Genomic DNA, 22,968 nt, shown 5'->3' with positions numbered 1-22,968 from the left:
TGCATTTGTAAATTGCCCTGCGGGAATGTCATGTTGGAATGAGCCTTAAAAAGGGGAGCAAATGAGATCCAAGTAGGGCTGTGCAGTGAGGTTGCTCTCCATCACTTCAAGGTGGGTTTCTGCAATGGCTTCCTTTTTTCTTGCAGTCCGCATGCTAGTATCTCCCCCCTCTTCTCCAGCAGCTAGGCACTCCTGACACATGATCTCACTTGCACTTCCCAAAGTATTGGTCTGCTTCAAAAACATCCGTGTATCACGCGGCACATCTTTGCTAAATCAAGGTAGATCTGCCAGCTTGTTATACAGAACCTTGACTTATCGCTGAACACAGTTCAGCTTCACCAAAGGCAAGTCTATCGCCTCCCAGGTGCAGGAAAGTCTTTCTCCTGCTACGTGTGGTATTTTGGTTCCTTTGTCTAACTTTCTTAGTTCTCAACATGTTCAATCACCTCACCTGCCCCATCAGTTATTTTAGGAGGTGGTTTGGCGCCTATATGACTATAAAATGCTGTTTGTTGTATCGTGGTCAGTCGTTAAATGGTTTGGCGCTATTTTGATTGATATTTCATTCTGATATCCATGTTTCCAACTAAACAAAGTTTAATTTTTCTAAAAGGCATCACACGACAGTTTAAGCGCAATCTCTCAAATCGTCAATTTAGTCTGTATTTCCGAACGTTAAGATCCCTTCTCCCTGCGATACGCATTTTAAAAAGTGTTTAAAAAGGTTAGGTCCTGATGTATTTACAACAGACGTCGTTGTAGCTAGAACGCTTTCATGTTCCCTTGTGTTTGAGGCTGGCTGTCAAGTTTTAATTAAAAAAACCTGCTTCATAAAAAACATGCGCTCCCCCTGTGTTCCAGCGCTAGAGTGATTTAGCCCATCTGGTGTGTGTGTGACGAGCTTAGAATAGAGTAGGTAGGCGGGGTAAGAGTGTAGTATTTTGTCTGTCTTGAACTTTGATTCAGTCAGAAGTCTGGACTATTTAAAAAAAAAAAAGAGTCGGGGGAAACGGGCAGCGAAGTCTGGAGAGATCTCACAATGTGCGTACCATTTTACTGGACACCTATGAGAACTTAATTACCGAACAGTTCGTGGTAAGCCATAGTCACACATTTACTGCATTTTCATTCTTAGTATTTTGTTTTTCGTGTCATAGAAAACAACACGATTTTGGGATTTTAAATTGCCGACCATTGCATTTTAAACTTTTTTTTCTAATCGTTTTATAGGAAAGTAGTTATTGATATAGGGGGAAAAACTATAGCAAAGTGATGTAAAGACTCGCTGGGAACGTATTCTGAATTTATATCAGGGGTAGGTGATATACGCGTTACGTGCTGCGATAGGCTTCTGTAACGCACATAGACAAAGATACAATGGCAGCTATATTTAAGAACTGGATGTTCACGAGAATACCAAGCTGCCCTCACCGTTGCGACGTGTTTAGCCCTTTGCGACTCGGTGTTGTTTTTTTAAAGGAAAATGTTTTAGAAGAAAATGTTTATTGATGTTGATACCTGCGCGATTCTCCTGTTCCGGTAACGAAGTGGGAAATTATTATTTTATTGTACTAAGTGTTCTCATCTCTTCGAGTTTCTCAAACGCATGGGTATTTGTGAGTCGGTAACTGGAGTAGACCGCGGTCGGCTGTTAGGATTTTTCTGAAGGATGGAGAGATTTGCGTTTGGGCTGGAGTCTACATCTCCTGTACAAAAAGGCATGCACTGGATGTTTGCGCGCAGTCTGCATTCTCTTCATTGGCCCTGTGGAGACGTTTCATCTTCCACCTACACTAAAACTTGCTACTGAGCCTTAAATACTGCAGAACTGAAGGGGCTTTTGCAAGTCTGGCGCACAATGTACAGTATTTCCCTCCATTTATGTGTAAACATGGTTGAGCCAGACAAGATGACATTAAATGGATCAAAATAAAGCCTCATTCATATGTAATTTGCGTTTATTAACGAGCAAAATATTTGTTTGGTCTGCAGGGTAGTCTATTTTAGATCCTGCACACGAGTTCGCGCGGTTAGATTGTGGTCCCATTTTGTGGGTTAGGGCATGATTTGCGTCTCAGCCTTTTTTTTTTTTTTGACGTGCTTGGATTTGGGAAAACTCCACATTTATTCTTTCTCTTTTTTTTTTTCGTTGTTGCTCTTTTAATCAAGCGAGGGAGCCGCCAGTCACCGCAGAGCTGGCGGTTGAGGCTTAATCGGATTCCCAGATGTTGTTCTAGCCGTTTAGCGCGTTCTGAAGCAAAAGACGGATACAACCACAGCTGCATGAAAATGACCACCCTTTTAAGCCTGAAGTTACTGTTAAAAGTGTTCCAATCTCCAAAAAATAAAAAAAAAACGCGAGGAGTATGTTTGCTGGTAAATGTAGCCCTCCCTCAGACTGGGAATTGTTTGTTTGTCGAATTGGACTGGCAGGACCACAAAGAAACAATTTTAGCCACGTGCTTTATATCAACAAACTGTGCAATTCAAGAAACACCAGGCGAGTGGGTTTTAAAAATGAATCTCCCGGAAAGCCGGCAGAAAGAAATCTTGCAATTTCATGTGCCTTTAAAAACCTATGAAACAGGAGGCCTGTTACTAAGTTGATATGTCTTGTCTTTCAAATCTAAAGTTAAGCATGTGATCTGAAAACATATTTAATCAGATATCCTTTTTAATAGCGCTCATTCTTTTTGACCCTAATATTGCACTACAGTGTGTCGCCGAAACATTTTATTGAACTGCAATAATATTTTTACCTGGTTACCTGGGGCGGTGGTCCAGATAATTGTGGAGGAGGGCTATGGTAGTCTAATTTCAACAGAAATAGTCCCCCAGATGTAACGCTGTTTAGAAGCTAAGGAGATGGGGAACACATGCTGGATTCTGGAGAGTAAGGATCGGAGCGGGGGACCCCTGACCTAGACTGTCTCACTTCATGGCTAAAGCCATAGTCCCTGAACAAATGCTTTGATGAATGACAGTGTGTAATAGAGTGTTTTGAGGTGGCACAGTGATTGGCATTTCCACGTCACAGTGCTGATGCCCTGGGTTTAATTCCAGACCTGGGGTGCTGTCTGTGTGGAGTTTGTATGTTCTCCCTGTGTTTGTGTGGGTTTCCTCCGGGTGCTCCATTTTCCTTCCACAGTCCAAAGACGTACTGGTAGGTTAATTAGCTTGTGGGAAAGCTGGCCCTGGTGTGGGTGCCTGTGCTCTGTGAGGGGCTGGTGTCCCGCCCAGATTGTACCCTGCCTTGGACCTGTTGCTTGCTGGGATAGGCTTTGGCTCCCCCGTGACCCTGTGTTGGAAGAAGAGGTGAGAACATGAATGGGTGGGTAGAGAGTTGCAATTAATGCCCTGAACAGAGTATAGAAAAAGGGCCTAATTCCCAAAATCATCCAGGTGGGGCTGCACACTGGTGGTGGTGGAGGGGATCCCCATGACCTGTAAAGCGCTTTGAGTGGAGTTTCCAGAAAAGCGCTATATAAGTGTAAGGAATTATTATTATTATTATTATTATTATTAAAACCCATGATCTGGGTTGCGATCTGGTTACTGCTGGCTTATCGTGAGAGAGCTGTATAATTCTCCTTCTCATCCAGCCTGTGGGACCATGACGTCTGCGGTCCACTTGGCTGCCAGTCGCCCGGAGCTGAAGGAGTTCGACAGTGTGAAGGAGTCCATCAGCGACATTATCAACCAGCTGCGGGACATCGACCCCGCCCGCCTCTCCTTCTCGCCCTTCCTGGACCTCGACACCCAGATCTCCCTGGCGCCCGTGTCCGACAGCCCCGAGTCCTCCGTGGAGGAGCTGCACTCCCTGTCTCGCTCCCCGGCCGAATCCCGCCACTCGCTGGAGCCGCCCCCAGCCGGGGATGGTGCTGCACCCTCCGGCCAGCTGGACCGTAAGCTCTTGTAGTCCTGTCTCTGTGTGAGTGCGGGTTTCATCCCTGCTGGGCAGCTAGACCGTTGGCTAATGGGTCAGTATCCGGGCCACCTTAAGGCCTGTTCTGACCGGGTCCCATACGAGGTAGTGATAAATAATAAAGTTAATTTTATAAAGTGCCCTTTATAAAAGTAGCTTCTCAAAGCATTTTACAGTGAGGAAATCACAATCGTAGCAGATAAAAGCGTTAGTACAGTAAAAAAAGAGCAAACACAGCCAACAATGAAGTAAAAGGCCTTCAGACGAACGAAGGTTTTGAGTCTGGGCTTGAAAGGGCTCAGGGAAGGCGACACAGACTTCCAGAGCTTTGGGGTGTAGCAGGAGAATGCCCTGTCACCCACAGAATGCAGAAGAGCTTGGGGGACAGACAGGAGACCAGAGTCAGACGAACGAAGGTTGCGAGGTGGAGAGTAGGAAGATGATAAATCAGACCGGTACCGTGGTGCCGGTTCATGTAGAGCTTTATAGGTGAATTCAAATAAATACAGTTGTGCCTTGTTGGTACTTTGATAAAAACACATCTTTGGAAAATCGGCTTGCTGCTGCAAGAGATGTTGGTGGAGCTGGAGGCTGTGCTCGGCTTTCTGGGTCAGAAGTTCTGAAACACATGCCAGCTTGATGGCAGTGCAAATAGAGTTTAAGTTTGCAAATGATATGCAAATAAGAAAATACATTGTGTCCACATGAGAGCACAGCAACAGGTCTTGCAGTAGAAGCTGAGCTAAGTCACTCACGCTGGACTCCAGTCCTTCATTTCTCTGGTGCCTGAACTTTTGGTGTAAATCGTGCCGTCATGTCACAGTGCCCCAGCAAAACTAAATATACTTTTATTAATGTCTAAGTCACCTTCAGCTTACAAATATAAAAAAAACTCAACATGAACATAAAATCTTAAATCGGATGAGGTAGCATGTCTCAGAATGGCAACGAAAAGCACAGTGCTTTAAGAGGCTCAGCCTCTTGATGACGTGTTAAACGTTTTGTGGTCATTAAAGATTTCATGGCTCTGTTCAGCAGAGTAAGGGTTTTAACTCCACCGCCCTGTATGATAACACCAGGGGTATCAGTGTAGCCGCTGGCGAGAAATTTGGCTTGGACTGCTGGCAGCTTTTGTCCTTCTTTTGAGCAGGGACACCCTCCTCGGAGAGCTTCGATCGGCAGCAGAGGCAGCAGGAGGATGCAGAGGCAGCAGTGGCCGTTGCCGCGGTGGCCAGCGAAATCTCCTTCCTGGACCGAGCGGCGGGAGACGCCCCTGGAAATGGGACTACTACCCCTCTACCGGAATTCCGGGACGAATTTCCCAAAGGAGCGCGGAGCGACGGGTGGGGCCCTTTGGAATCGACCAATCAGGAGTCCACTGTAGAAGAAGACCGCCCGCTGATTAGCCCTCCTCCCGAGACCATAGAGCTGACGGTGTGGGACTCCCAGGCCCGGCCTGAGGGTGGCGCATTGCCCGATGTGGCCGAAAGAGGCCGCTGTTGCAGGTGCTGCTGCAGCAGTCGGTTCCAAGCTCTGTGTTCTGTCCTGGCCTCCCTCCTGGTGCTTCCGGGAATTTTGTATGGACTGTACTTCTACCTTCCCCTGGAATCACCTCTCTGCCCCGACCTGGCCAGCCGGCTGGTCTTCGCTATCCGCTGCTGTGTTGTGGCCGCGGTGCCCCTCCTGCTTGGTACGTCCCAGTTCCTTGATTCCTCGTCGCCGTCTTTCAGTGGGTCAGTACTGGGTTTTTCCTGCAGCTGTTTCTGCTGGCGGAGTTGATCTCGGGCAAGAAAAAGTCAGTCTATGCAGGACTGTGCAGATAGAGATTATGCAGTGTTTGACTAATGAAAATGCAGCCTGAGCCATATTGCTGGTATTCTGAAAGCCTGGGTGTGGGACAGTGAGTGAATTTGTCACCTATTGAAAGATTTTTAGAATGATAAATGTCTTTCTGAGATAGTGATTTGTTTAACTCTCAGATTTCGTCTCTTGGGGAAATTGGGTTCTTATAGTTTTGTCATTCTGGAAAGAATGTGTTGCCTAGCTGTTGGCTTTGGTCCTGCAGTTATAAAGATGCTTGAAGCTGTCAGTGCAGATGAAGTTTAGGTTTGCATGATTTGCAGATGGGAAAATGCATTGTGTGCCCACAGAAGCAGAGGAAAATGTCTTGCAGTACAAGCTGAGTTAGACCCCCTACCCTGGACTCCAGCCCTCTGTTTTCCAGATGACTGAACTTCTGATTTCAGTTTCTTCCACCCTTAGTTCCCTGCAGAGGGACAATGGGTATAAATCACGCTCTGTCATTTTACAGTCTCCCCGCAAAACCAGATATATTACATTTTGTTTCAGTCATCTTAACCTTTGGAATGTGAAAAGACTTAAATTTGATGAGGTGGCTAGTATGTAAGGTAAAGAGATGTCTCTTGCCCTTTAACATGATATACGTGTGACAATGTGGCAACACAGCCTTAACTGTAATGAAAAACAAACAGGCGCTTGCCTCCCCTTCGAAAGGGAGTTCTCTCCCATGGTTTTCATTTCTGGAGCACTCTTTTGGACCTTCTGTTTTCTTTCTGTGTTTTGACAAGAAGATGCCACTCCATCTGGCCGGCCAGTTCTTCATCGTAATCAACAGGTTGCGGCTCAGAATATTATTATTCGAATGCAGAGAAGCTCGTCATCTAAAGTTACTTCAGGGCTGGAACTCGTTGCCTGTATTTTTGTTTCTACTGTTTAGAAGCCAGTTATTTTTTCGTTTGCTACCAACACAGCGATGACAGGACGCAGTTCAGGAAAATAACTCCAGAAGATGTCTGGGAATCGGACTGTAAATCATCTGGATGTTTTGGCTTTAGAGCTGTCTAAACCATTCCCGGGTTGGGCTGTGAGAAGTTTATATCCTGCGTTTGCTCTCTTTCATCCTATCTGCATTTATACTTGGAACTCAGGGACTACTCTGTAAAAGATAGAAAATAGATGGTTACTTGATGGTTCTTGAAGTGTTTTTCCACCTGGCTCATCACTGTAGCCCCATAGTAGCTGAGAGCACAGGTCTCCACCGGGTAGCAGGACAGAGGTCCCGACCATGGGGAATCATGAAGATCTCCTAGCTGTCTCCACCCTGTCTGATCTTACTGGCACAGGACTGCAGTGTGGCACAGTAGACAGGCTTCTGGGCTTGAAACTGGAAGGTTGGGGGTTTAAATCCCGGGTGAGACACTGTTGTAGCTGCTGTAGTCCTTGGTGAAGGGTTTTACCTAGTACGTTTTCAGTGAAAATCCAGCTGTTTAAATGAGTGCAAGTGTAAGTGTCTATGGATAAAATCATCAGTCAAATAAATTAAGAAAAAATGTAGCACATTTTGTTCTGGCTCTGTGAACCCCTTGGCCACAATGAGCAAGTAGCAGAGGTTGGGCAAGGACCATGACATTCTTGGATTTAGGGTCCAATCCACAATCTGCAGCTTTTTGGTAACTGGATAAACCATTGGAGGGCAAAAATAGATTTTCTTTAAGCAAAACAACCCAGTAAATGCGGTTTAGGACTCCTCTGAAAAAACAGCAGGACTGGGGACCGAGCCAGTACTGCGACGCTGGCATTGAACCATTCAGATTCGAAAGTCAGAGGCGCATGGAAACATGGCATCGACCAACACTGTGTCATCAGCAGATTCCCAGCCTGCTGAGAGATTTACGACACAGTTATATAAAGATGCCGTTCAATTGAAAGCACAGCCTCAAGTGTGGCAGGGAAAAAGAATGGAAGATTCTTAATTGAAAGACTCGGACTTTCGCCATTCGTTTCCACTATGGAAAAAACTTTTCACTAAAACCCAGCGTTGTGGAAAAAGGTTACTAAAATCCGCGGATTTTGGAATGTGTGGCGTCTGGAGCGCCAGTCATTAAATTGTGCCCTGCGGGGGCGTGTAGCACACGTTTACAGACCGCTCTGAGACAGAAGGTAATTTCCTCTCATTATGTAAAGATCAGCAGGAGGATTTGGAGGAGAGGTTAAGGTGGAGCCTGTTATGTAACTCTGGTCAGAAAACAACAGGGTAAGGCCCACTTCGGTGGGTCTTGTTGCCTAGTTACCAAGTCCAAAAGCAATTTCTGTGGCAAGAGGAAGAAAAAAGGCCGAGCTTGAGGCCCATAGACGAGTTCGTCCTCTGCAAGTTTACGACATCTGGAGCGATTGTGCCTTTTCTGATCTCATTCCCTGCTCTGTTCAGTTTTACCTGCTGTCAGTTTTAGGTCTCCAGAGCGTGTGAGATCTTTTGTTCAACTCCAAAGCAAATGCATTATTGCATTTAAAACAGCTGAGTCAACAGTGAGCCGTCTCCTTTTTTTTGTCGTCGAGATTTTTTCCACCACCTGATACATGTTGTTCTTGCCAAAGTCCCAGTCTGATCTATAGTGTGTCTACAAACGCACTAAGTCCTATGGAATAACTGGTTCACCCACCTGTTATGAATGGCCTCCCTGCATTCCCTTGCTCCTTTATTGGATACTGAAGTGGAATAGGATGTGGTGTTTTTGAAGGTTCCTTTAGGTCATGCTGTTGAGGTCACAGCTTCACCCAGGGTGCTGGAGAAATCCAGCCTCCTCTTCAAAGTGCATTTGAATGTGAACTTGGGTTGCGGTAAACTCTTGTGATTTACACTACAGGAACTCTTTCACTTAAATCACTCGAAGGGATGTCATTCTCATGGCACGAGCAGGCCAGGAAAATGGCTTGGTGCCTTGGCAGTGTTTGTGCAGACATTTGGTCTAGCCTGCATTGTTATTGGACAGGGTTTTAGCGTAGCTTCTTATGACGTTCCCGTTCAAATCTATGTTTACTGGACAGAAGACTCTGGCTGAAAAGATTTTCTGAAATTAGTATAGAGCGGATTACTGCCACACAGTGATGGAAGACGAACAGTGTAGGTTTTGCAAGGAGGATGAGCATTTCATGAGTACTGTGGGTGAAGTAGAGTGTTTGTATGCTGATGGTCTCCGCCAAAAAAGGTATAAGAAATTTAACAGTGTGTGTATTGTAGTTTATAATGTAATGTATGATTTTCAGCCAGTTTCTGGGGATGTAAGGAGCATAAAGAGATAGCTAAGTATTTGCCTTTATTAAACTTCAGCTAGACATCCTAGCCATGACCCTCGTAATGCTGCTGAAATCTGCAGCCAGGTAGAAGGAGCAGGGCCTGTGCCTCACAGGGTCTGTTGGACTTCAGGAGAGGCCGCACTTGGATTGACTGCTCTCTCCTCCTCGCCGGCCCAGCTGTGCTGACCGGCGCTGTGTCCAGGCTGTGCACCTCCGCCTCTCTGGACCCCCTGGAGCCCTGTCCCAGAGGCCCTGCCCTCCAGCAGCGGTTCGTCGCCGGCTCCGTCGAGCAGCTGGCCCTCTACGCCCTCAACCTCGTCGTCATGGCGACCTTCCTGCCCCAGGAGCAGCTGAGAGTGGTGCCCATCCTGGCCGGGCTGTTTGTGGTGGGGAGGTGAGGGAAGGAAGGGGGCGTGGGGAACTCGACTGGTCATCCTATTGGTTTAAAATCGCGGACTAACAGCATCTGTGTGCTTACTTGGTTGGGGGAACTAGAAAGGGCAGATTCAGGGGTGGGGTGAAAACGGGTCTGCTCACAGATAATTCTCTGGACTGTTTTTCTCCCTGATGACGCTCGCTGCCGTTCATGACGGGGAATTTGTCGTGTCACTGAAACATTTCCGTTGAATGTTAGCTCTAAACCTTTGCAAGCCCAGTTAGAGACAAGGCCTTTAGTGGATCCCAGGTGTTCATCCATCCGTTTTCCAACAGCTTTATCCAACACTAGGCTGCTGGGAAGCCGGAGTCTACCCACAAGGCAGGACACACCCTGGACAGACCAACAGTCCATCACTCACTCACTCACACACTCACACCAAGACCAAGTGTCCCAGAAGCCCATTAACCCGCCAGTAGGCCTTTTGTTTTTCAGAGGAGGTGTCATGAGGCTGTTAGTGAGCTCAGAAGCTTGATGAGATAGTTTGATCAGTATACTAAGCAATCACACAAGCTAGACAGGCTGAATGCCTTCTTGTCTTTAATGCTCTGTCTCGTCTCTCCCAGGTTGGCCTACTGGATGTGTCTCCACATGTGTAGCTCCGGGCGGGGGTTCGGCTCAGGACTGACCGTCTTCCCTCTCCTGGCCATGATGGTCTTCAACCTCTTCTACCTGTTTGATCTGGAGATCGGTCACCTTTTGCCCAGAGCAGGGGAGGCCAACTCCACACAGACCACTCCCACCCCCCAGCCAGGCCTTGAGCCCCTGGGAGGCTGAGTGACAGGACAGCAGGCACCTGCAGACTGACCATGCTGCCTGGACACAGAGACAGAGGTGCTGCACAAACAGACGAGCATCTGCCTCATTTCATTCTTGAGATCATCTATATGAAATAGTGGCTCTTCAAGCTTTACAAGACATCAGGAACTAAAAAAAAAGTCAGTGTGATTGTCTTGCAAATAAGACATTGTTGTAGAGTATTGTGGACTCAGTGGCCTCATAAGATGCTTTTTTTCCCCTTACAATACTTTAAACATCTCTTCAAGAAAATATCAGAATGGTTACCCTGTTAACTAACTTGGTGAATGTGACAATTTTAACAAAATTTGATTATTGCTGCTTTTTACATCTGTCATGTCTCCCAGAGAGAACTGGAATACTGAGTTGAAATTATGCGGTGTTATTACATTATGCCAGTGCAATTTCATGGATTTGTTTAAAGATGAAACCTGTTTTTTTTTTTAATTTGTCTCGAATTAATCACTCAAGTATTAATTTAAAACGCCATTCTTTTCAATTGGGTTGGAAAAGAGAATAGGGAGAACTGAAAATCTTTCCACCTGTCTGAAAAATGTCACTGAATTAGAGTTTTGTAGAACCATTGTTTAATTTTCTAATACAAAAAATTGCTCTGAAGTTTCACCTTGAAAATAATGCTCTCAGGCTTTCTCACTTAATGTTGACTATACAAGTGAAATATAGCAAATGTAATACATTTATCTTATCTTCTCCCAAATTAAGGCTAGTCAGGGTGCCTGTATATTTTTCATTTCTGAGGGTGTAATAAACTCTAAATAAGTAGTGCAGATTTGGTTATTGAATTCACAATACACACAGGTTCATGTGGCCGAACACCAGGAAGAAATGTACAGAAAAAATGCTGAAACCATGTGGATAACATTATTTCACAGCACTGAGAGGTGGAATAGCAGCTGAAGTTCCAATTCAATTTAGTCTAAACAATACTTAAAAACAAGACTTAAAATTGTAAAAGAATAAGATCAGGCATATACCTGGAGATTTTTTTTTTTTTAAATTGGACAGCCTGCCAGCTGGCTCCTGCTGGAAAATGACGGGCATGCAGTAGAAGGGACACTGGCCCAGCTCACATGAGGTGGCAGACTGGCGTCTGGGTTATATCTGTTCCCTGATGGGTGGACGGGCCCTGGGACTAGAGCTGTCGCTACGCCCAGCCTCTTCCTCTCCGGGCACGCCGAGATTCACCATCTCAACCCCAGCCGCCTCCCCAGAGCTACTGCTCTCCGTGCTCAGGTGGTCGTCCGCCACAGAGGTGGGGCCAGGCAGGGGGAAGTATCTTCCCAGCAGCCCTAGAAAGGCCCAAATCACACAGAAGGCCATCACGGGGGCTCCGATGACGATGCCGATGGTGGCGGCCAGCCGATCGAGCCACCCGACTCCACCTGCGGCCCTCCCCTGGTGCTCCTGGTCCCAGGCGTAGATCACCGGGCTGCAGGTGCCCAGCAGTGCATTGTGGGTGGAGAGGGGGGGGCAGCTGGCGCAGCTCCGCTCGCCCTCCCCGTGACAGGTGTAGCAGGAAGGATGACAGGGCTGGCACCTGCGCGCTTCTGCCACACCCATCCCGCTGCCATTGAGACTCCATTCGTAGTGGTGGGGAGGGCAGAACACCAGGCACACGCGGTCAAACGCATACAAGGGGTACCGGCACTCTGCCCAAATAAAACCACACAAGATTAGCTCTCATCAGAATGACTGAAAACCTCTCACTTTTTATACAGGTGAACAAAAACCCCAGTCGTTCTCAATGGGCTCATTCTGCCTTCGTTATTTTAGAACAAGTTAAAATAGCCTTGGACCATAGCCTTTTTCTACATTCCTGTGTAACTGTGCCATTTGTGGTTGTCGTGTAATATGATCGACGGTAACAAACAGTTTGCGATGTCTAAAATGCTGAATTAAAATTTTAAGAAAATGACGTGACCTAAACCAATTATCCAACATGTTTTCCTAAGTTTCTTCTGTCCCAGGAATCCCAGTGTTAATCTTGTTTGTAAGTGACAAAAATATTAGTTTGAAACCTACAGTGCTCTACCTAAAGGAATAGAAAATCTTTCACATATTTCCGAAGCACAACACAGTAGAATCTGAATACAGCTCAAACCACAGCGATTTCTTTTTGAATTGCTTTCGTTGTCTTGTGGTGTCGGTGATACAGAGGGCTCTCCTTTGCCTGTCGAGAGATTTACCTTGACAGATCCCCTGTGGGCTCCAATCCAAGCACTCCTCCACCACTGTCCTCTCCACTCCCCGCCCTGCCACGTTCTCCTCTGTCCCGTACAGCTCCAGACGGAAATGACTCAGCACTCCTGGGGACAGAGGAATTCAGATGACTTGCACAACTTCTGTTTCAGCTTTCACACCACCTGCCTTTTTCACACGTTTATTCCAAGGCGAGAATTCCATCTGCAAAACACTTCACTGTTTGGCTCAAGTGTGGTTTGTGATTTCCAGCTCTGTCACTAAGACAGCTGTCACCATTTCTGAAGACATGGAATTCAGTGTGTCCTCCTTTACTTAAGGCTTCAAAACATCTTTGTTCCCCCTGTACTGACTGTGCCCGGGGACTTGGCTCTTGAGCAGTCCCAATCAGGCATCTTCCTTGGGATCCTTCAAGCTAGAAAAATGAGGATGATGATGGTGATTGATTGTTAAACAGTTGCTTCTGTTTTGTGAGAGTCACAATCCAGAGGGACACCTTCAGATCACCAATTTGAAAAAGATGTGGAACACGTGCAATATGAGTGCTGATTAACTTAGTAAATTAACTGATACAGTTGAGTCAGGAATGGCCAAATGTCTGTGTTACAGAGTGTTAGGATTTGCATTTCAAATGATCTCCAAACTATCTTATTGAACACAACCCACATGCTTCAGTGGTCAAAACCAAATTGATCCTGATGTTCACAATTTGCAGTTTTAAGGGTGACCCGTAAAGCCTACTGGATTGTGGTTCTCCAGAACTATGGGTGGCAATGCTGGGGTCCAGGGAATAAAGGGCAAGGAAGATGCTGAACGAGAGGCGCTTCATTTGAAAAATCTCCAGAGGGGTCAGTATTTCGTTGGTGTGGGAGAGCACCCACTCTGACCTGTGTTGGTGCCATCGCCCTTGTCTTCCAAGCTCAGGGTCCACACTCCTCGTGGATCCTCGTCCCAGCAGTGTGTGGTTGTGAAGGCCCAGTCAGAGTAGCCCTGTGGAGAGGTGTCCCTTGGTCTGAGGCGACAGGAGAGGGGGAGCATGATTACCTTATATGATCACCCTGTTTATTATTATGGGGAAAGCGATCGATTCTGCAAACCGTGACTAATGCTGTATGCAAGCGCTTCGCAAACTTTGTGCTATACTCTTTCAGTCAGGTTCAGCATCCCAAAAGGTGTATATGTGCATCCCTGCTCTGTGGGCTACCTACAAGATAATCCATCCATCTATTTTCTAACTGCTCCTTCTCCAGGGCCTATCCCCACAAGCAGTGGGCGCATGGACAGGCCCCCACACACCAGGGCCAGTTTTCCCAGAAGCCAACTGACATACCAGCACGTCTTTGCACTGTGGTAGGAAACCCACAAAAACACAGGGAGAACAAACAGACTCCACGCAGACAGCACCCCAGGTCTAGAATTGAACCCAGGGCCCAAGAGCTTCAAGGCAGCAATGCTAACCTCAGTGCCCTACAAGATACAACACTTAACGCTTAAAATATTACAAAGAAACAGCACACGAACATACAAATTGCTCTAAAAGGATGCAATACACATTACTCTCTTATTTCTACGAAAGTAGCCTCATCCTGTCTAAATAGACACAGTGCTACTGAGGGAGAGAACAGTTCCGTGATAAACAGGAGGATTATTTTCACCACGGCTATTGGCATTACCATGAAAATAATGTCTGTGAGTGCTGGCTGTCCACGAAGACATTACAGCAATTTCAGCAAGAGTTACGGGGCAGAGGCAGAGAGTAGAAAGGTCTTCTGGAAAGAATTCCAGTCATAATCCACAGCAATAAAACTGTTCTGATCTACGCTCTTAAATCGAGATGCTGATGGTGATAACTTGGTAGCAGAAGGTGCAGCACTTTGACATGCTCAACATGTTCTCAATGCGCCTGTGCTGTAGTTCTAACTAGACAGAACTGGCCCGGTGCCGGAAGGACCTGAAACAGAGAGCTGGAGAAGTGGGGATATTTGGTCCTCCCAGAGGGCCTTGCTGCTGCGCACGACGACCAGGAGACGGCGCGGAGGAGGAGAAGCCTGCCTGGCAGTGGCGAGCAGGGAGCGAGTGCCCCGCGGGCTGGTGAGGGAGATGGCCAGGTCGCCGCGGCGACTGCAGGCCAGGGAGAGTCGCGCCTGGACGTGCTCCAGCGACCGGATCCAGTCCCCCGTCCCGGAGCAGGCCGACACGTTCCACCTGAACGGCAGCTGCCCTCGGATCTCCCTGCCGGACGGACAGGCAGGTCATGTTACCTCATTAGCACCTCCCATGCCTCACCACCTGCATGCTGTTAAAGTGGACCTAGCAGCCACAAATACAGCACATCGCCTGATCGCCACCACTGTGGTTTGATTACTTGGTGAGAAAACAGCCTTGCCTCAGTACTCATAGGAAGTGATGTCAATTTTCTGATTTTCACTGTCGTCTGTAGCAGTCATATGACAGGACAGACTGTTAGTTTTTAGACCCAAGTGAATGTAACTGCTTACTACACTAGTCAACAATATTTACAAATAGCAACCCCCCGCCAGAGAAGAAATAAAAAAATAGATGATTTTCCTTTACATGGGTCTCGTAACAACGTCAATAAAGCACTTCCTCTGAGGCCGCACCGTTTTCCACTTCCTGGCAAGGTTCACTAGGTTCCCAGCATCCAACAGCCCGTATCCATAGTGATGGCTGACTGAAATAGAGAGCAGTCGAGAGTTGGGAACAATGATGAGCACACTCTTTAATGGGCATGAAAAAGAATCTGCTGTGTTTGTGATAGAAGTCTGTGCACCTACAGTATAGTCATCCATTATCATTGACCTAGCAGAGATAACCAAACTTACTGAGAACTCGATCTAGCATACTCTAAGAAGTCTTGATTTTACTCACTGCAAGAAACAAAGCCTGAATTTGACAGGAGTATACTTATTGTAGATGACAGAAATCTCCTAAACAGTATTAGTGAGAACAGACTGTTCTGGTCTGCACTGTTTCATTTCAGGAGTCTTTGGAAAAGCACCTCATCCATAATAACGCTTAAAATGCCTCCTATGCTTGTAGTTATTGCCACAGAAACATTAACCATGGTAAATCTACAATCTGAATGGCTTCATCATGTCTGTTACTATGCGCTGACATGGGTTTATTATGTCTCAAGACTGTGCATTGTCATTGGTCCACAGCTATTCCGTCCTCACAGTATACTGAATACAGTCTATGAGGTGTATAAAAAGTACAGAAGTTCCATATAAATCACTTTTATAACCATCCGCTGGAGGCACTATTTGTATACTGTATTGATGCCAAGATCCAATATTTTACTATTTCTTAAAAATATTTTCCGTGGTTCTCTGCCCTAGAGTTTGCAGTGCATCCAGTAAGGTTTTGTAAAATTTGCACTCAATTGCTTCCATCTCAAAAATCTCTTCTCAGAACCCCTGCTTCCCGTCAGCACCAGTGCGGCCCACTCCGTTGAGCTGCCAGTCGTCCGCCCTCAGGCCAGCTGGGCGGGATGCCCGGATCACGACGTGCTGCACGTCCCGCCAGGTCAGCGTGGGGCTGGGTGAGAAAGGCCATCAGCTTGTACACAGCTTTCATCACATCCTGCAGTCACTAAGTATTCTATCAATTCAGCACTGGGGACTAATGCAGGCCATGAACTCTTGAGGCAACAGCAGTCAGAGTGGTCTTCGTTTCCAAAAGAAAACTGGTCACTGATGTAGGTGTTCCAAAAAAGTAACGCAATGGCCTTTAAGCAAGGTAATTACAGCTAAATGAAGCTAATGCTCTGAACAGGAGGTCATCTTTACACAAAGGGTTGTGGGAGTCTGGAACTAGCTACCCAAGCATGTGGTTGAAACCAAGAAGCCAATAACCTGGCATTCTTCAGGAAAGAGTGGACAAGATCCTTGAATCAATTAGTTAAAAACCAAACAATGAGGCCAGCATCCTCCTTTACAATGAGTAAGCATTTCTCATTCATTTAAGAGTCGAGTGTACTGAAAAAAATCAGTCTTTGGCAGATGTTCAGGAAAATAAACTGGATTTCATTTTTGGATTTCCAAATACTTTTTGTGCCACAAACTGTTAACAAAATGAGATCATACTAACACTAAAATGTGTAGGTCTGGACCATAAAGAATGGGTGTTAGGAAACAAAGGGGCAGGCACACTGCGTCACTGATCGTGCGCCTCACAACTGTTTGCCCAGCTGGTTCAGAGCTTTCAAATGCAGTAAACCACTTTAGCGCACGTCTTCAGCAGGAATGGCCACCCTAATCACGAATCAGAACGAGGAGTCCTGTCCATTCCAGACTGCCGATAACCACCAGGCAGATCTAAGAGTTTTCGTCCAAGGTGCACGAAAAGGAAACCGCTTACTTCGCCTCTAGAGCCAACGCGATAATCCCGGCAGCGAGCGGCGCGGAGGCGGAGGTCCCGCTGTGCTCCCCTGTGCATGTGGCCCGCAGGTCCGTGGTGACCTTCCAGAGGGGAAACAGCAGGGTCAGCAGGTCGCAGAAGTAGGCTTTTCTCAGGTCCCCTGCTTTCAGGAAAATCCACTGGATTCTGGCAACACATACCTTTCTGACCTTCTGGGAACCGAAATAGAGCCCAGATGGGTCCAATACACGTTTTTCTTTCTCCTGATCAGGTAAAATCCAATTAAAAATGCATCTTTTGTGGTCTAATAGAAAATCATGAATTGCTTTTATTGCAAGAAGAGTGTTAAGCACATATTAAATAGTCTGGGTATTACGCACAGATGAACAAGGAACAGGAGAAAATATTTCTCAGTTATTGTAAGAAAGTGATTGAAATAATTAGGCTTTGGTGCCCTCTAGAGTCTACCAAGCTATAAACAGACAAAGCAGCAATGTGCACTTCCCTTCACCAAACACCCCAAGAATTCTGAAGAGGTGTTGCAGCCCTTTCCACATTTTAAAACCTTTATATATAATAAAATGACTCAGGGGGACATTTGTTCGATTTGAATGTTCACAAAACGCTAACTGCCATATGATTGTGACAGATTTTAGTTTATGTTGAGAATCATTGTTCTAACAATTAACAATCCACCTATAATCGCTTCCACCTATATAGCGCTTTTCTGGACACTCCGCTCAAAGCGCTTTCCAGGTAATGGGGACTCCCCTCCACCACCACCAGTGTGAAGCCCCACCTGGATGAAGTACTTCCAGCTACAGCTGGACTAACCTGAAATTCCCAGGCCTTTTCGAGGGGAATGCATCGATCCAATCAGATTTAGCCAATGAGATTTTCACAATGGTACTGGACCAAGTATCAGACTAGTGGCTCGATGACTGGGCGAATTGGAGAGGCCTCATTCTCTCTCTAGCAGGTATGGGGGTCCTCATATATAAGGCACAACTGGCAACTACAAATTGGCTGGGTACATGTAAAAAATAAATAAAAACTGGCAATGCTTCGAAAAAGGTCAAGAAAATGAGATCTTACGATCTTGCGGTGAAGCTTGCTCCCGCTGCTGTAGGTGGTGGTGAGGATGGCAGAGCAGGGCTCACTGTACTCCGGCACAGTGCCCCTCTCTGTGGTGCTGCCCACCAAGACGGTGTACATGCTGTTGGCATATCCGTCGCAGTTACAGTTGTCGAAATGAGCCCCGCCGTTCCCCGAAGCCCACACAAAAATGGACCCCAGCCCTCTCCGGCCCTGTCACAGGGACAGCGCTGGGGTTAAGTGTTTGCTGCGTTACTGTGAAATTGTGCAATGGGAGTGCCTACAGGAAACCTTCACGAATGCCGATTTCTGCTGAAGCCAACATCCCTTCACAGGATTCATGCGAGAGGACCTGCTGATTATCAAGTGCTCCCTATAAACTACAGGGATCGTGTTAAATGATCAGTGTGTGCATCACTTGCTCTTTGTGCTGGGATTTAGTGCTTCAATGTACGGCAGATGGGGTGCGATGAGCACGTACCTGGATAACGCCCCGGATGAGAGCCTCTTTGGCCAGCACGCCTGGCCCATCCAAAGACCGGCCGTCGTCCTGGGGCCCCCAGCTGGCGCTGTAGATGTCGATGTGCTGGGACTTCCAGCTGAGGGACAGCGCCTCCACCAGGTCGGTCACATGGCCATCCAGCATCCGCACTCCTAGGCCACCACGGCAAACAACATGGCCATTTCAGCGAAACAAAGGGAGAGCAAGGGGAAATGTAGCAGCGAAACAAAGGGAGAGCAAGGGGAAATGTAGCAGTGAAACAAAGGGAGAGCAAGGGGAAATGTAGCAGCGAAACAAAGGAAGAGCAAGGGGAAATGTAGCAGCGAAACAAGGAAGAGCAAGGGGAAATGTAGTCCCCCGGTGCTTTGGACCTCGCCCAATGGCCCCCAACTTGCCTCCAATCTGGGCCCGATAAGCCACCCCGACTCCGCACACTGTGTTGTTAGCCACTGCTGCTACTTCTCCAGCACAGCGTGTCCCATGGCTGCCAGCAGGAGGAAAGGGAGGAGAGAATTCATAGACACTACAGATCGATCCCAGAGCTGCTGTGAGGAGCAGAGGTTGGTGTGTAATTGCCAGGGCTGTGCTAATGATGGGAGGGGGGTTCCGGCTCTAATGCTTCATGTGCCTTCCACAGACACTACCTCCCATCCATCCAGTTTCTAACCTCTCCATCCAGTTCAGGGTTACAGGGGGGCCAGAGCCTGGCCTGGCGAGAAACAGCTGCCTGGCAGGATATTGCAGGGGGACACGCACACACATTCACACCAGGGCCACATTTCAAGGAAACCAGTTAACTTGTCAGCACTGAGCACCCAGGAGAAACCCACGCAAACCTGGTGAGAACATGCAAACTCCACACAGATTGATCCTTCCATCAATCGTCCCTTCCCAGAGCACCACCTTCTACATACAGGCAGAAAAGCAGTGAATTTCCAAACTCCACCCTACCGGTTCTCGTTGTCTGTGGTGTAGCGAGGCTGGGGGTCAGGATCATCGTCATTCATGTCATAGCTGGCCTCAGGGTCCTAGAACACATGGGAAGCTATTGAACTGTGTGTGTGACGTCCACAGCTCTACCGCTACTAACTAACATTATCAGTTTCTGAGGTTGAAAGAGTAAATTCTACTGTAGCATCAGGCACTATACTAAAAAATAAAATTGGATATATATACAATTTTATGTGTTTGTAATTTTGTATGTATATATAACAACTGTTATGTATACAGTGCCCTCCACACTTATTAGGACAAAAAGTGAATTGAACACAAAAGTGCTATTTTTCAAGAACAGCTCAACATAAAAGCACAAAAATACCCACAAATACACGGTGACATTTAGTACTTTTTCCTCTTATTCATCATTTCATCTCAAATCCAAACTGCTTGAGTGTACAGCAAAAAGAGCCATTTTGACTTCACTCTCCCAGTTCTTGCAGAGGGAGCGCATTACTGAGCGAATGGTCTTCTGCAATCCTGCTCCCTGGCAGACTCACGTAATTGGCAGCGAGATCCGGGTGGCTCTTCTCGATCCCGTCGTCCAGGATGGACACCACCACCCCCTTCCCGGTGTAGCCCTGCGCCCACGCCGACACCACGTTCAGCTGGAAGGCCTCGCTCTGCAAGACAGAGCCAGACTATGGCAGGGCCGGCCGGGGGCGGGCCGCACGCTGAAGGCAAAACCCGAACACACCTTCAGAGAGGAACCTGGAAAGCCTGGCGGTCGCTGGTCTTTTGGTCTGAGACACCGAGAGATCTTTGCTAGTGCGTGTCCGGGGGTGGGGGTACTTAGACCGGTGAGGAACAGAATTTGAACGTGAATAGAAGTCAGGAGGAGGAGTATATTGCCACCTGTGCATGTGCATTGGAGTTCTTATTTGATCTCTTGGGACATACAGTACAACAGACAACACCACACAATGTGGACTGCACATTACACACACAATAAGTGTCACAGAAGTGTGCAGACCGATGGAGCCTACATACCAGGTACCACTGCTTGCTGAAGAGGGGGTCAGTGGGCAGGTGAAAGGCATGTCTTCTCTGTCGCACCTTCCCAGACTGCTGCTCATGCCACAAAACCTGGGAAACGGCCAGTAGGAGGTTGAGGATGGGGACAGTTACTGGACACTATGAATGCATTTGAAGCACTCATATGGAAGAAATGTATTTCAGTTCAACTCAACTACCATTATCCCCTGGTGGAGAACTGTTTCATGGCACAGTCCAATACAACAAAGACAGATTAACGTTACCCACAAAGAAGACAGCACAGTACTGAGTTACTTTTCATTGTTCGTGTGTAAGCTTTCAGAGGGGCTGTCTGTTTCCATGACGCCTTCATTGGGGTTTGCTGTTGCTCTCCTTGTTTTACCACTACAAGATGTTTCCCTCGTTTCCCTTCTCAATCTGAAGTGCCAGACTGTTATTCAGCCCTCTCTTGCGTCTTCAACGCCTGGCCTGGGCCAGAAATAATTGTGCCCTGGAGCTGAGCCTTCACCTTGGGATCTCGTTTCAGTTGAAGATTACGCAAGTGATGCTGCTTCGATGATTTTGGTGCCACTGCTCCGTGCCTCATATGGTAGTAGTGGCCATCTTCAAACACCTGGAATGCAACAGGTTACCCTTGTTTAGGGAAAAAGAGAATGTTCTCCCCAAAATCTAAGTGGATTACATCAGAACACGGAACATGAGAGTGGAGAACAGCTTAGGCTGACAGTGTTTATGTGTCTGATTGATAGTAGATTATTACAGATACTTAAAGTGCATACTGCTCTTTCTAGATAATGAGACACAAAATTGTTGAATTATTTTTCACTCCAACTCAGGATACTGGCGCGCCTCCTTCTCGTAGTCCAGAATCCACTCATTCATTTTCTAATTACTTTATTCAGTCCAGAGTCATGGGGGAGCCCGAGCCTTTCCTGGCAAACAGTGGGCACAAGGCGGGGTAGACCCTCAAACACAGATAGACACACTCTCACACCAGGGCTAATTTTCCCAGTAGACAATTAACCTAGCAGCATGTCTTTGGACTGCAAGAGGAAACTGGAGCACCTGGAGGAACCTGTGTGAATCCGGGAAGAACATGCAAACTCCACACAGATAGCACCTCAGGAATTTATCCAAAGGTTGCAGCGCTGCAATGCAGTAATGCTAACTCTTGCACCTCTGTGCCTCCCCTCAGTCCTACATCTACATTTCATTTCCTTTTGTTTCACCTAGTCATGGCGTCCCTGTTAACAATACCGTATAGTTTCAAAATGAAACCGAAAGTGATGCATATAAAGATATTTTACATAATCTTACATTTTAATTTACTGTGACTTTCGGTATTTCATCAACTGCTAGTTGTCTAGACTGTACTTTACCCTAAGAAGGAAATAAAGCTTGTAAAAGACCTGAAATGTTAAAGTTAGACCGATTTTAAAAAGTGGATTTATTCAAAAGTTGAAGTACAGAACAAGAGGGATAAAAAAATACTTTTACCTTTCCAAAATTAACGAACCCGTATTTCCTTGCAATCTTATCGGCGTCTTCAGGCGGGCCTTGGACTCGAACAGCCCAGGTACTGGTGTACGATCCTTCAGCCAAACAAACGGTGCTAATTAATACAATGCTCAAGTAATTACTGAAATTAGGATACATGGAAGATGTAATATAGATTCATATCTCGTTAACAAAAAGAAAACTGCAGCACACTCCAGTGAGCCACATTACTGAGGTTTCGCTTTCTGGTGGGAAGTTTGTTACAGTTTTTGTTTGACCAGGGAACTGCTACTTTTTAAATAATTACGTCAACTGTTGTGGTTCAAACGCAACAGCATCGACGTAGCGGCGTTAACAAGGTGCTTACAGAGTGTATTTTCCCCCTAAGTAACTGCTATTTAAATCATTCTCAGAAAAGGTCGAGGTTTTAAAAAAAAAATAAAAAAGAAGGTCGCAAATGTTAATGCTACTGGTCATGTTCAATTTAAAGCATCAGAACTTTTAATAGTAGCGGAATTTGAACGTAATCACGGTAACCCCTCGCCAATCCACTGAGACTGCTGTATGTGGGGGTCAAAAGTTTTGCTTTGGTTTGGGAGGAGTTGGAAAATCTCCCGAGTCACAGCCAACCTGTGCCGTCTAAACTCTAGAAAGTAAATTACCCCTCATGAATAAATGTAATCTATTTTAGTATAAGATACTAAAATAACAAAGGCCATATCTAAGCGTTTTAGTACTTTAATAGAAATATCATTCATTTCATGACTATTTTAACAATGTATTTTATTATTTTCATGTGTAATTGTGTATACATGAAAATAATAAAATATGCATAAAATTGTATAACTGTGTGCAATGACAATTTAGCACTTTAAAACGTAATGTAAACCATTTTACAAATCAACGATCATTTACCAAGTTTAGTTACTGTGTATAGATAAGATTGGGAAACGTCTGTCTTTTAGACATTTGTTCTTCAGATTACTAATACTCGATTTGTTTCTTTAAAATGTTTCGTTTCACTAC

At 46.3% G+C, this 22,968-nt stretch overlaps 2 protein-coding genes across 8 annotated transcripts; one reads left to right on the top strand and one right to left on the bottom strand.

The window, feature by feature from the left end:
• The first annotated feature begins 869 nt into the window (after positions 1–869).
• On the top strand, positions 870–11,039 carry LOC148639044 (uncharacterized). 2 transcript variants are annotated; one of them, XM_088622099.1, is made up of 5 exons: positions 870–1,044; positions 3,606–3,908; positions 5,079–5,618; positions 9,200–9,416; positions 10,025–11,039. In XM_088622099.1, the coding sequence occupies exons 2-5, from the start codon at positions 3,617–3,619 to the stop codon at positions 10,233–10,235; spliced, it is 1,260 nt and encodes a 419-aa protein (XP_088478225.1). In that variant the 5' UTR covers positions 870–1,044; positions 3,606–3,616; the 3' UTR covers positions 10,236–11,039. The 2 variants fall into 2 exon arrangements, with proteins under 2 accessions (XP_088478225.1, XP_088478224.1); XM_088622098.1 differs by having other exon boundaries at positions 872–1,098.
• LOC148639043 (proprotein convertase subtilisin/kexin type 4-like) lies at positions 10,827–22,961 on the bottom strand. 6 transcript variants are annotated; one of them, XM_088622090.1, is made up of 16 exons: positions 22,858–22,961; positions 21,943–22,037; positions 20,954–21,058; positions 20,440–20,535; positions 19,950–20,072; positions 19,405–19,481; positions 18,849–18,937; positions 18,433–18,605; positions 17,952–18,164; positions 16,857–17,068; positions 15,931–16,034; positions 15,051–15,168; positions 14,529–14,708; positions 13,364–13,488; positions 12,464–12,583; positions 10,827–11,926 (listed from the first exon to the last, which is right to left on the bottom strand). In XM_088622090.1, the coding sequence occupies exons 3-16, from the start codon at positions 21,029–21,031 to the stop codon at positions 11,373–11,375; spliced, it is 2,262 nt and encodes a 753-aa protein (XP_088478216.1). In that variant the 5' UTR covers positions 21,032–21,058; positions 21,943–22,037; positions 22,858–22,961; the 3' UTR covers positions 10,827–11,372. The 6 variants fall into 6 exon arrangements, with proteins under 6 accessions (XP_088478216.1, XP_088478215.1, XP_088478212.1 ...); XM_088622089.1 differs by lacking the exon at positions 22,858–22,961 and adding an exon at positions 22,310–22,522; XM_088622086.1 differs by lacking the exon at positions 22,858–22,961 and having other exon boundaries at positions 21,943–22,298.
• Between the last annotated feature and the right edge of the window lie 7 nt (positions 22,962–22,968).

This window comes from Lepisosteus platostomus, chromosome 27 (assembly GCF_059453375.1).
Source record: "Lepisosteus platostomus isolate fLepPlt1 chromosome 27, fLepPlt1.hap1, whole genome shotgun sequence".
NCBI classification, from domain to species: domain Eukaryota; kingdom Metazoa; phylum Chordata; class Actinopteri; order Semionotiformes; family Lepisosteidae; genus Lepisosteus; species Lepisosteus platostomus.
The sequence above is the reverse complement of the archived record's forward strand: the minus strand, read 5'-3'. Positions and strand labels throughout refer to the sequence as shown.

What these genes read in the sequence shown, in the direction of transcription:
- LOC148639044 (XM_088622099.1), top strand. Translation starts at nt 3,617, where the DNA reads ATGACGTCTGCGGTCCACTTGGCTGCCAGTCGCCCGGAGCTGAAGGAG. An exon ending in CGCGGTGCCCCTCCTGCTTG is followed by an intron (nt 5,619 to 9,199) that starts GTACGTCCCAGT and finishes TCGCCGGCCCAG; the next exon opens with CTGTGCTGACCGGCGCTGTG. An exon ending in GGGCTGTTTGTGGTGGGGAG is followed by an intron (nt 9,417 to 10,024) that starts GTGAGGGAAGGA and finishes CGTCTCTCCCAG; the next exon opens with GTTGGCCTACTGGATGTGTC.
- LOC148639043 (XM_088622086.1), bottom strand. Translation starts at nt 22,101, where the DNA reads ATGTATCCTAATTTCAGTAATTACTTGAGCATTGTATTAATTAGCACC. An exon ending in GGTTCGTTAATTTTGGAAAG is followed by an intron (nt 21,059 to 21,942) that starts GTAAAAGTATTT and finishes GTTGCATTCCAG; the next exon opens with GTGTTTGAAGATGGCCACTA. An exon ending in TCCCTGCTCGCCACTGCCAG is followed by an intron (nt 13,489 to 14,528) that starts GCAGGCTTCTCC and finishes CTGTCGCCTCAG; the next exon opens with ACCAAGGGACACCTCTCCAC.